Source organism: Tasmannia lanceolata, unplaced genomic scaffold, assembly GCF_043159265.1.
Source record: "Tasmannia lanceolata isolate RefF3 unplaced genomic scaffold, GAP_Taslan_0.1 ptg000019l, whole genome shotgun sequence".
NCBI lineage: Eukaryota > Viridiplantae > Streptophyta > Magnoliopsida > Canellales > Winteraceae > Tasmannia > Tasmannia lanceolata.
Window position 1 is genome coordinate 3,638,466 of NW_027518696.1, and position 13,565 is coordinate 3,652,030.

Sequence of the window (13,565 nt, forward strand, 5' to 3'; positions counted from 1 at the left end):
CAAATGGACAGTTTGGATTATCCTACAATGTGCTCATCAAGTGGAAGGTTTGGATCATCCTATGCCTATGGTAGTATGGTGTGCCCATCAAATGGACGGTTTGGATCTTCCTATGGTGTAGCACGTACAGTACTTTTTGGCAAGTGGGATTGGGAATTAGGGATCTGTTAGGGACTATTGATCAATTAAATGAATCTGAGAGCAACCACCTTTGTCCCCTTGTTAATAAAATGAATAAGACAAAATCTTAGCGTATATGGGTTGTGTGGCTACTCTCACATGCAACAGCCAAGCCGCAACATGCCTGAAGTGATTGTCCCTAGCAAATCTTTAGTTTTAAACCTAACATTTAACAAAGTAAAGTGATTGTCCCGAAGGATGCGGGGCGGGAAAGGGGAGGGGATGGAGATTGGATATTCCCCGTGGGGAGGGGAGGGGGATTCCCCACCATCCCTGCAGTGGGGATGGGAGGGGGAGGGGGAGGGGGAAAATTCCCCGCAGAGGGGAAGGAGTAGGGGCCCCCAACATCCTGCCCCGTTGCCAGCCCTAATCTTCATGCTACATCAACAGATTGGCACCACCAACACATTTGGTAATGCTAGTTGGGATGTGATTTTGACAGTTTGAATTGTTAACTTTTTAATTGAGCCCCAAAATAATAGACTCGGCAAAAAGTGACCCGGACTCGCAGGTCCACCCCGTAATTTACGGGTCCGCGTCACTAAATTCCATTGAAATTTGACCCAGCCCGTATGTAGGGCTGCAACTGGGTCGGACCTGCATTAACCCGACGCAAAAATAACATATGTAGGGCTTAAAATCATGGGTCTTGCGTAGGGGTCTAACTCAATCTTGGGTAGGGCCAGCTTTAAAGAAAAAAACCCGAAACCCAAAAACTCAACCCGACTCATATGCGTGTACTCTGACTTTCTTAGATATCTCTTGAATAGCATAGCAAATTTTTTTCCAATATATTGATACAATTGTTTTCATTGAGGTGATCATGTCTATTATATGAAAATATATTGTCCTTCTTAAATTTATACACTTGATGACATAAATTTAGAGATTTTAGGTGTGAAGATCTGTTTTTCTTTTCCTACAATCTTTAAAAATTAGTCACTATCCTACCCTAAAAAATGAAAACCCGATCTGGCCCAACCCTACCCAAGACAATTTCTTGTGTTGGGTCTTACGAATCTTGGGTTTTCCAGTAAAAATTTACTCCCAACCCGACCTGAGATAATTCTCGAGTAGGGTAGGGTTTTGGAAAACCCGACTCGACCTGCACCCCACCCGTACAGGTCCAATCTAAACTGGGCCAGGCTAGGCGGACCCGTGGGTGCCCGTAAAAACCCAAATGATCGAGATTTTGTATGATATAAGCCCTTACAGTCCCCTGTTTTTCAGAAAGTATACAGACCACGTCATGGGATGATCTTAACCATCCATGCAATGGAACACAACGTAAATGGGTGGCCCCAAAAATCATTTCCATAGGATGATCCTAGCCCTCTGATCTATAGAGGTTTCCATAAATAATAATATGCAATTCCTCCATAGATAAGAGGGCTAGGATCATCCTATGGAAATGCTTTTTGGGCACAATCATTTACGTTATGGCCCATCATATGGACGGTTTGGATCATCCGATTATAGTGTGGGAATAAATTAAAAAAAAAAAAGGGTGACCCACAGATCCACCCAGCCTGTACTGGTGGGGTCCGGGTTCACCAAATCGCGACCCATAAAATTCCGGGTCATTTATGACCCGGCCCGCACCACCCGGACCTGTACGAGATGGGTGAAACCTGGCCCGCCCCACCTGTTTGCCTGGTCTACAAAAAATAGACTTAAAAATCTATAAATGAGAACCGGCTGAGTGTGAAACAGGTTGCCCGCGCCCTTCTGTCGTTACTCTTGTTATTTATATCAAAATCATTAGATCTTCCTCCCATATTGAAATAATAACTGCCAGTTCTTACAGGGAGATGATATTTTCACACCCCCCCCCCCCCCATTACGCATGTGCTCCCCTCATCAAATCACCTTATAAGGGGAGCACATGTGTAATTTTATTTTTTTTTGCACCCGCAAGAGGGGGGGGGGGGGGGGGGGGGGGGGGGGGGTCGTGAAAAAATCATCGCCCTTCTTGTATTTGAACTCCCATTGTCACTGGATTGTTAAGATCCGATCCGATCCGATAAGGCTGAATCTCATCAGTTTATTTTACCATTTCAGCTTGGATCTATAGGCACTAATACAATTAGACAAGTTATTCATATACAAACTTGGGATTTGCAAGCCCAGTTAAGATCCATTCTTGATCATGGGATCCTTTTCTATAAGATAGGAAGGGCCGTAACTTTGAATTCCTATTGGATTGGATTCGAACGATTTTTTAAAAAACTCTTGAGAAATCCCTTATTCTCCTAATTAGAAGGTAAGGATGGGAGAACAAGTCTGATAAACCAAATTATCCTACATATATTTCTTGCTAAAAGGTGAATGGCCTAATTTTAACAGCCAATACAATAACAATGAAAAGGGTGCCTCTTCTAGTGAGATTATATGAACAAATGCTAGAAAAAAATGTCATTGCAATGGGAGCTTTATATGTTCAGTACAAATTCTAACAGTATTGCAATTATAAATGCCATAATGAAACCAATCTCTAGAAATCTATGAAGATCAAATTGAGTCTCAACACAAAAATCAATATTTTACTACCATTCATAAGTTTCATATAGGACCCAACCACAAAGGGTCTATTGGATCCACCTCAATCACTTGCATTCTCTTGGGATGAGTGAGGTGGATCCAATTGCGCCTCATGCCCAATCGTATTGGATACTTACTAGGGTGCAACAGGGTCGGGCCGGGCTCAGCTTTTGCAAAAGAGAAAAATGAATTGGAATCAACCTGAACCCTACTTTATTTTATGGTAAAAGCTCAACCCAAATTCCCAAAGATCTGCCAAGTTGAAGACAAACCGCAAGTAAATTTTGTTAGTGATTTTGCATTTTCAAAATCATGTATTTTACATGTTTTAGTGTTTTGGAAAATGTTTTATCAAAAGCGTTTGGGAAAAAGAAAATGTTTTCTTGGAAATATTTGCTTTTACAAAATGATGTAGAAGTGTAGTTGAAAAGATAGTTCCACATCGGATGAGGGAAAAGAAAGAGAAGGGCTTATAAAACACTACCTTTTCTAACTCTTGTTGATTGCACATTGGGTTGAACCCATGGTTGGACCCGCGAGACGGTGCAACGCACCGTTCGCACACACGCGCGCGCGCGGCGTGGGCAATGGGCTATAGGGCGCATAGTGGCGCTTTTTTAGGCGCACTTTGCACTTTGCACTAAAGGTGCCCTGTAGAGGTGTTTTTCACACTGAAAAGACACCAGATGGTCTATAAAAAATGTGCAAACTTCAATCATTTCAAAAAAGAAATCGAATTGGCAATTCTGACTGACTTTACACTCTCTTCTACACTCCTACAAAAATCCCCAAGTATTTCTACATACTGTTTTTCTTTTGTTTACTGTTCTAGATACTGTTTTTCTGCAGAAACAGAATCTAGAAATTTCTCTAAGGCTTGAAATTTCGGAAGGGCATTTCGGGTTTGATTCCGCTAGTGCTACGCGTCATCAAACATTAGTAGGGCTTCCCTACTAGGCTTCATTGTATCTTGGAGGCAATTCGCGGATCCCCTTTGCACACTACTAGTGGGGGCGAATCTTGTCTTAAGAAAAGTGATATCACGCCTTGAAGCAACAAGTGTCTGTTTTCTATCATCAACAGTACCCTCAACAAATTTTCCAACAAATTTTAATCTAGAGCTGATCTAGTCCAGCTTATTTTGTAATAAAACAGGACCCTGGTCCGTAAATTGTATTAAAACAAGAGATGAAAGAAGAAAACAAATTGGGCCACATACCTTCCCAAAGATGAAAGAATGACTTCATGGCAATAATGAGATCATATATTTTGATGTCCAATACATTAAAAAATAGTCACTATTGAGAAAGGTCTTTGCCAACAAGGATGAAGGGAAGGATCTCACTCAGCCAGGGCTATTGGGCTAATATAATCAGTGGTTGCTCAGTAAAGTGTTGGTTCCTAAATGTGCAATGATCATCAAGGTCAAAGTGCCACTAGTGATCAACCCACTGATAAGCTGTAATATTTAAATATAAAGTATGCTAGCAGACCCACAATAAATCTGTAACTTATATAAGCTGAATAATATAGAGCATGATTCAATTCAACCAATACAATCCTAGTCCAGTGTTTGGCAGACTCCAGAAGGTAAAATCACCCACTCTAAGATCATAAGATGGTGAGAGGTGTTCAGAGATCCTTTAATCAAATATGCGAAGAGATGAGAATTTGTGAAGAGGGAAAATCTAATCTTCATTAACTTAGTAATGTGTATTACAATGGCGTATATATAGAATAATGAAAGACCAAACTGCCCTTAATGTTAACAGTAAACACATGTTTCTAACACTCTCTAGTTGTGATTTAGACTTGTAAATGAATTAAGCAAGGAGGGAAAAGGAAAGAAGAAGAGCATGGGAAGAGATGAAGGGAGTTTGTGGGTTTCAAAGTTAAACCCTACAGCCTTTTGTTTATTACATACATGGACAAAAATTATAAAGCTAAAACCTCACAATGCGAAATATCAACACTCCCTTCAAGTTGAGTATAGATATCGATCATGCCTACCTTCCACAAGATAGACTAACTTGGATTAGAAAACCTATTTAGTCAAGACATCTACAAGTTGCTCTCCGGTCTTCACAATGGCAAACAACGAATATTTCAACCTCCATGTGTTTGGTACAATCATGATAAAGATTAATAGTAACTTTATTGTTGATATAAAGCTTCATGGGCCTTTCAACCTTCACTCTCAGATCATTTATGGTCAGAATGGCTGTCAAAGTAGCCCAACTTCTTTGTTGCTCGACTAAATATATCAAACAGGAACTCGAAGACGGTTTTACCACATATTGATGTCTTCAACCTTATACTTTGCCTTCGCTATTAGGAACCTTGAATCCTTGGGAATATATCATATTCACTTATTGAAGCTCTCCATTAAATAATGCATTCTTGAGATCTAATTGGTACAACATGACAAATGTGCACCCAATGATAAAATAACCTGTATGGGACAATGCAGATGTATAATATCCACCGATGTGCTAGATCGTAAATCTCCATATCACTATCTTTTTAGAAAATCATATGATCACAGTAACCTGTGTGTGTGTGTGTGTGTGAAGGAAATAAAAAGGTTCATAAAAAAATCGTGGATTGGAAGGGCCAGGGCTCTGGTACCATGCTAGAGTAGAGAATGAGAAATACGAGATGAGGAAAGAAAAAGGAAAGAGAGAATGAGAAATACGAGATGAGGAAAGAAAAAGGAAAGAGAGAATGAGAAATACGAGATGAGGAAAGAAAAAGGAAAGAGAGAATGAGAAATACGAGATGAGGAAAGAAAAAGGAAAGAGAGAATGAAAAAGACGAGACATAGGGGAAACGTAAAGAAGAAAACTCACGAGGTTGATAAAATTTAAAGATCACATATGCATTATCCAGTACAAGTTCTCTAGGATAGTACATATATACCGCTCATAAGTGAAAATAAAGAGAATGATTCATTTACCCTTACAATATATGGAATAAAGATAAGGGTAGCGGAGATATAACTCCAACAACTGAGATGATAAAACTTGCAACTTTTAAAAGGTGTACAAATTAAAAGGGGTAAGAACCGCCTCTGTTTGAGGTCAAACAGGCTTTTGTGAGTCTCTCATGCTGTAATTGTGTTTTAGAGACAACAAGTTTTAGAGACAACAAGTAAAGGGTTCTGGAAGTAGTAAAAGATATAGAAGTTTTTCATGTATTCTTGCTACTTTATGTATATTTTTGAAAAATTCTATGTCCGCTTGTCACCTCACCCCCGGGACTCCGGGAGTGAAGTAAAAGTGGTGGGGCAAAAGTGGGGTGGAGGTCAAAGTGGATCGACCAAATGGGTGTTTGATTGTCATTCTTTCAAAGAAAGTGAAGTGAGTATCATCATCAGAATAGGGTGTCAAAAGGAGATGTCAATATCAACACATCATTTCAAAAGAAGTGCCATTATCAAATCAAGTGTTCAGAAGGGAAAAATCATTATTGAGGATGAGGAAGAAGAGAGGGAGGGGTCGAGAATTTTTGCTGGATATTTAAATTCTTCAGAGGATTTCCTGAGATTTTACTTCCCTTGTAACAACCAGAGAGTTGTAGAATGTGTGAAAAGAAAATTTTTGGTAGCTTTCCTTATGGTTTGAGTAGGATTAGATGTAGAGTTTGCATAGAATTGGAACTAGGGTTTGAGTATGATAAGAAGTTAAGAGAGAAGAGGAGAGAAATCCTATAGATATTGGGCGTGTGATGTATGGAGTAATTTTTTTCATTGAATATGATTGATTTTTTTTGGTTCCGTTTATGTTTCCCTTGTGGATTCTCAAGGGTTTTCGCCAAGGTGAGACATTGCCTTGCTTCCACTGCATCAGTTGGGGTATCAAAATTTCCACTAACACATCCTTATAATGTTCAAATAAGAACCCTCACAAGGCTCAAAATTTCCAAAGAATCCATGAAAATTGAGGAAATGGTCATCAAAATCTGTAATACTTCAAGATTAAATGTGACTCAAAAGACCCACATAAGTACATAACCGAGCAACAAACACATATACGAGAAGTGCATTAATTCCTCTAGATAAGAAAGAACACTTTTAAACTAAATATATGTGGTTCACAGAGATACTGGAATCAATCGACTTTCAAATCAAACTTAACAAGTATGCTCCACCAATAAATAAGTAAATAACTCTTTAAAGCCAACAGAAATGATATTTTCCGTAAGGAATAGTCCCACCCTATAGTTGAGCTGTGGATACCCTATGTCATAAAAATGATATTTTCCTTCAAAGAATCAATTTCCTTCAAGGAATCAAGCCTACAGCCATAAATGCCACTTCTTGAAGAACACTACCTAACAAAGCATTCAGAAATTCTATTTATTCATATATTTTGGAGATGAAAAATACATTCAAGTGTAGATGGCATGAGGCCAACCTCTGACAGAAAGATCATAGAAAATGAAAGACAGAATCTTAATACTGACCTCCATGTATTCAGACTGAAATAATACACTAGCTTTAAGTGGCTGTATTCCTTCACAGTTGTCTGCATTTTGCTGAAATCTACATGCAAGATGCAACCAAAACTGGAGCAGTACATATTCAAGATGGATCACATCATATATTGAGAACCCAACAGTAACATCAGGACCACACCCTGACACGAAGGGCAAATGAACTTAGCATAAAAGATACATAAAAAGAGCAGAATAATTAGACATGGACTCACAAAACCTCGCTAAATAAAATTTCCAGCAAAACTTTGAACATGCATCATCTGATAAATAGCCCAAGAAAGACACAAGTATCTATTCTACTGAAAAACAAGACACAATATGCAGTTATCACTGCACAAGAAGCCAAAAACTAATCAGAGATCAAATTCCCCCACATATCGAGAACACGTATTCTACAGGAATAAAAGATACAATGTGGAGTTATTACTGTACAAGAAGCCAACAACTAAACAGAGATCAAATCCCACCATATATGAAACTTGAACCACTTCACCTTTTTTATTAGAGGAATAGAGAGAAGGGTGGAGAAAGACTCACATGTCTAGGCTCAACACCTAATGAATTACACCAAAAAGGGGAATTACATTAGGATCTCCAGCCCATGGGGCAAACTTAAAAAGCATACATATGAACATGCACACACTAGGCCATCTCTTTATTTGATCAAGAAGGTAAGGATTATCAAGACAAAGAAGAAGTTAAATAGATACAACCAATGTCCCATAAAAATGAGACACCCCCCTTTGATATTCCAATCAAAGATCAAATTCAGCCACCCCGCTCAGGCTACTCAAACATCTTGCATGACAATTGAAGTTCAAGACAATCCAAATCAAATCAATGGCCAACTGAAACAATCCCACGCCATATGTATCCTTCACAAACAGTTATTGAGAAACATAAAGCATAATTCATCCTAGAGTCTAATCAATTCAAAACAAACTCAGTCAAGAGCATAAGTCACTCATCCCAAAGGCTCAGCAAACATCACAGGGTAGGGTTAACAGGTAACAAAATCTCAAAAATTGACACCCATTCAGTGAATTCCATAGTGTATCCACAAACTGAACAGTGCACATACTGCAGTTCTCAACACAATAATACAAAGCCACATACAACATACCGATCAACATGCAGACCCAATTCAAACAAACAATACCATTTTGTCAACAATATCAACTCAAAAAGCCATTGTCCCAAACTAGTTGGGGTTTGTCAACAATATCAATCCAACTCAACTCAACAAAACCTTTGTCCCAAACTAGTTGGGGTTTGTCAACAATATCAATCCAACTCAACTCAACAAAACCTTTGTCCCAAACTAGTTGGGGTTTGTCAACAATATCAATCCAACTCAACTCAACAAAGCCTTTGTCCCAAACTAGTTGGGGTTTGTCAACAATATCAATCCAACTCAACTCAACAAAACCTTTGTCCCAAACTAGTTGGGGTTTGTCAACAATATCAATCCAACTCAACTCAACAAAACCTTTGTCCCAAACTAGTTGGGGTTTGTCAACAATATCAATCCAACTCAACTCAACAAAGCCTTTGTCCCAAACTAGTTGGGGTTTGTCAACAATATCAATCCAACTCAACTCAACAAAGCCTTTGTCCCAAACTAGTTGGGGTCAGCTAAATGAATCCTTTAGAAAAAAAAATCATGGAGAAGGTAAAAGGAATCTACCCAGCTCTAATCTTGGTTCTAGTTGGGGTTCTTCTACGTGGATCATTTTCTTCCATTCTATCCTATCCAAGGTCATGTTCTCTGTCATTTTCATACATTTGATAACAACAGATCACTGTAGCAACATAAAAATTTCAATCATATCGATGATTAAAAAAAAAAAACAATGTCATAGACAGAACATCAACAGTACCATTACCATCTTTTTACATTTCATATATATAGCAAAATCTGAGTTCCTAAGGCAGGAAATATTACATTACAAACTTATATCCCACCCTAGTTCCAAAACATCTCATCCCCAAAAGTCCCAAACCGTATTACAAAAAACATAAGATGAAAACCATTTATCTTAAAACAAAACCCTAAAACTCCTGTGAAGCAGATCCAGGTTCCCCCTTTCCTTTCCCCTGTTTCTTTGGCAAAAGTGTCTGATGTATATTAGGTAAAACCCCTCCATTTGCAATCGTTACAGTCCCCAAAAGCTTACTAAGCTCCTCATCATTCCTCACTGCAAGCTGTATATGCCTTGGAACAATCCGATTCTTCTTATTATCCCTCGCCGCATTTCCCGCAAGCTCAAGAACCTAAAGATAAAAAAGAAAGATCAGAAACCCTAAAACAAGGAGAAAAATAGAAAAAAAAACGAAAGAAATGAGAAGAAATTCACGAACCTCTGCAGCTAGGTATTCAAGAACGGCGGAAAGATAGACCGGAGCTCCGGCACCGACACGGTCGGCATATTTTCCGGCCTTGAGAAATCGAGCGATCCTTCCTACGGGAAATTGGAGACCGGCTTTTTGAGATCGGGAGACCGATTTAGATGCCTTTGGCTTTCCTCGCCCGCTACCTTTGGTTGAAGCCGAACTCATCTTTTGCTTGTTCTCTGGTTTAAAACCCTAAAACACTGAAACCCTAACTACGAACCCTAACTGGAACTTCTGACTCGTCCGAGTTAAGAGAGCTCTGAATCGTTCTTGTTCGCGGGTCTCTGTGAACGTGTAAAATTATTGTGGTGTGTTCATTATATAGCTGATGAGAGAGCGTGTATGAGAGTTGTTCCTGGATTCTGATTGGTTGGTTGGAGATTCCACGGATTGCCAACGTGGCATATTTTTTATTTTATCTTGACCGTACTTAAGGGCTATCCGTGGGCTGGGCTGGGCTGGGCCGGGCCGGACCAACGTGGAGATAACATACATGCTTTAGTCTGAGATTTGATGTACCGAGAGGAGATTTTATACACAGTGAGGCCCATTTCAAATGATGATCTAAATCATTCATTTGTTGGCCACAACATAAACAGGCAGTACCACAAAAACCATCTCCATAAGAAGATCCCTAACCCTCTGATCTACAGAGGTCTACAGAGAGATGAAGGAAAAATTGAACAAAGTTCATTTCCATTTTTTAAACTAAATACCAAACAAGTGTAGTGTTTGGATTCGGGTATGGGCCCACATTATTTGGATGATCCAAAGCGTTCATTTGATGGGTCCTGACATAGATAGGGTGTGCCCAAAAAATCAGCTCCATCAGATCATCCTAACCATTCAATCTGTGGACGAACAGTCAACTGAGGGGGCCTACCTTATACAAATTGAAACTACAGGGGTCTATTTGTCACGTTTTAAACTACAGGGGTGGAAGTGGATATGTCAGAAACTAGAAGGGGTGTAAATGTAATTTTCCCATCCTCTTTATTATTCGATATCTTTGGTAACTCCCTAGGATTTGCTAGGGACCATCCTAGAAGGCAATTCGCGGGCCGGTTGTGGCATGAGAGAGCAGCCACATAGGCTCAGAATTTGACTTATTCATTTAATTCATCTAATGTGGCTGTTCCCTCTTATGCAACAGCTGGCCCACGAAATGCCTTATGTGATGCCCCCCCATAACTCACTAAACCTCTATAAATTCCAGGACTTTATCATTCGTTTTTTCCTTCATGGAAAATTTTTACTGGAAAACTATTTTCATGAAACATTTATATTTGAATTTTTTTTTCACAAAAACTATTTTCCAAAATATTCCCTTATTTTCAAGAAAAATTGTAAGCCTACTCTAAGTTGGATTTTTTTTCCATGGAACCATTTTAGACCTCACGCACAGAAATGGGTGTCGCCGTGTCGGGCGCTGGGCGAGCCATTTCACGTAATTTTTTATGGAATGGGGTCCACCATTATTCCCTTCATCTTTTGATTTGTTGGTCCCACAATCTCCATCCAAAGCCATGAACAGGGAGGACCTACCATTCTGCACCTAAAGTTTTGATCGAGTGGGCCCCACTATTTCACAGTTCATATTATGATGCCGTTGGGCAGATCATTTAACATCTACAAATAGCATCGGCAAAAATAAATGCTAATTGGTAATATGAGTAAACTGTCATTTTCATGGATGGGTTCCACACTTCCACCGGTTTGTACTATTATCTTTTGATGAGTTGGTCTCACCGTCTCAATCCAAACCCATTCACATGGGTAGGGCCGACCATTCTGCATGTGTTTTGATGTGGCGCGGCCCACCATTTCGCAGCTCATATTTTGATTGGGTGGGGGTGGCAAAATTGGCTGTACTGGAACCGGAACTGGAATCAAGCCGAAACCGAACCGAAAATTCGGTTTCGGTTTGGTTTGACCAAATTGATTCAAATTTCGGTAACCAAACCGAATATTTCCAATGATTATGAGTAAGGAGTGGGAAAATTGGCAGAACCGAACCGAAACCGAACCGAAAATTCGGTTTTGGTTTGGCAAAAACCAAACCGATTCAAATTTCGGTTTGGGGGTCGAACCGAACCGGAACTGAACCATTGACACCCCTACACACATAGAATAGGCCAAAAACGCTAGTTGGTAATATAAGTACAATTTTAGTCTATATTGGCCTGTCCTCAGTGCTCCCCTTTCCTGACAAGCATCATATATGCAACACATTTACGCTATTTGATGATGACACAATGTTGAGATTTACATTGCTACAATCATTTTTTGTTTTTTTGTTTTTTTGTTTTAACGGTGAAGATTTATTATTAAAAAGGGACAAGAGTTCAATGGCTGGGATAGCTAAGAAACACCAAAAAAAAGGTAGAGAGGAAAAACACATCCAAACAAGAGGCATTCCAAGAACTTAAAGGAGATCCTTAGGAAGAGAGGTGACCAATCATCAAAATCAGATCTCTGCCAACACCCAAGTGAGCAAACAAATTAGCATCAATATTAGAAGAATACTAACCATGTCGAATCTATGTGACCCTTAATCAAGTCGAGAATCTCAATAGCATAACTAGCCCTCTCACCTATCTGACCAGTTACTCCAAAAGATTAATCTATTGGAGAAGATGTTATGTATTCTTTTATACTTTAACAAAGGGCAGTGATAAATCGACCCCCCAAAATGATAAATCGACTCCCCATCTGTCTATCACTCTCTCCTCTTTCTCTCTCTAACCCAGAGGAGAGAGAAAGAGACATGGGGAGTCGATTTATCACATTTGGGCCCTTTAACAACAAAATGGAGCAATATGAATAGGAAGAACTTAATTCATTCTGGAAAGATCGGAGACGAAGTATTGCATTTTATGCATGAAGTTACAATAAAGCAAACGGTGATCAACAAACTCAACATGAGCAAGACGCAAATCATAATGATTAACAATGATCTTCTCTCTGTGATTAAGGTGATCGAGAGTGAGGATTTTGTCAACACACTCAGTCCAACATAAAGATGAGGAGTTTCATCTATAGCATTGAGACATGGATAGGTGGTCTTCTCAGTAGGTCACCTTCACGGTACGTGAATAATGCAGAATATAACACGTAAAATTTAAGAAAACAAAATGAAGAATTGGTAAGAGTTTATAAACGTGAATAAGGGCTATCACATGCTGAGGTCACCATTGGTCACCTATATGGTGATGAAACTGAGGGAAATAATATGTAACATTCGTTCGAGTTTTTATATGATGCCCGAATCGGGCCATGCCCTTGAAAAAAGTGCCACCCTTGATATTTGATCCAACAGCAGCCCCCTTTTTCATCTTTTTAAGGGGCTGCTGTTGGATCAAATATCAAGGGTGGCGCTTTTTTCAAGGTCATGCCCGATCGGGCATCATATAATTTCTCCATTCAAGAAATCATAAAAGGGAAGAACAACTATAGTTTATAGAGTGAAGAATACAGATGAAAGGAACATGGGGAAGAGTAAGCAAATACCTGTGCATGTTTTTCTTATATTTGATGTTGTTTTCTTGAATGATATAATATCTCTAGTTTTTTTAAAAAATAAAAACTTCTGCTGCTTCACCTCTTTTGATGCAGTACTTCTCAATAATGGCTAGAAAAAACAGTGGTCATAACACAAGAAACCACATCGTGAAGTGTAAAAAAGAGTGTTTTGAACCAAAATTCTAATCCTCAAGCCATCTAAGGTGACTTTTCTTCATATTGAAAACGATGCAAGGAAGAAACAATTGGAAACCAAGTCTTAACGTGAAAAACACATACATAAATGGCTCAGACTAAAGCATGAAAGTTCCCAGCTCAGACAATTCAAGTTCTACATTTACAAAAAATGAAAATCCATTTAAAAAGAAAACAAACTTAAAAAATAGATGCAGAGAAATTTGTAAATCTGGTCACTAAAGCTGCAAAAGGAA

At 39.0% G+C, this 13,565-nt stretch overlaps 1 protein-coding gene across 1 annotated transcript; it reads right to left on the reverse strand.

Moving 5' to 3' along the window:
• Positions 1-9,077: 9,077 nt before the first annotated feature.
• On the reverse strand, positions 9,078-9,926 carry LOC143853133 (histone H2AX-like). Its single transcript, XM_077362862.1, has 2 exons — positions 9,580-9,926; positions 9,078-9,492 (listed from the first exon to the last, which is right to left on the reverse strand). Exons 1-2 carry the CDS (start codon positions 9,775-9,777, stop codon positions 9,271-9,273), a joined length of 420 nt encoding a protein of 139 aa, XP_077218977.1. The 5' UTR covers positions 9,778-9,926; the 3' UTR covers positions 9,078-9,270.
• Between the last annotated feature and the right edge of the window lie 3,639 nt (positions 9,927-13,565).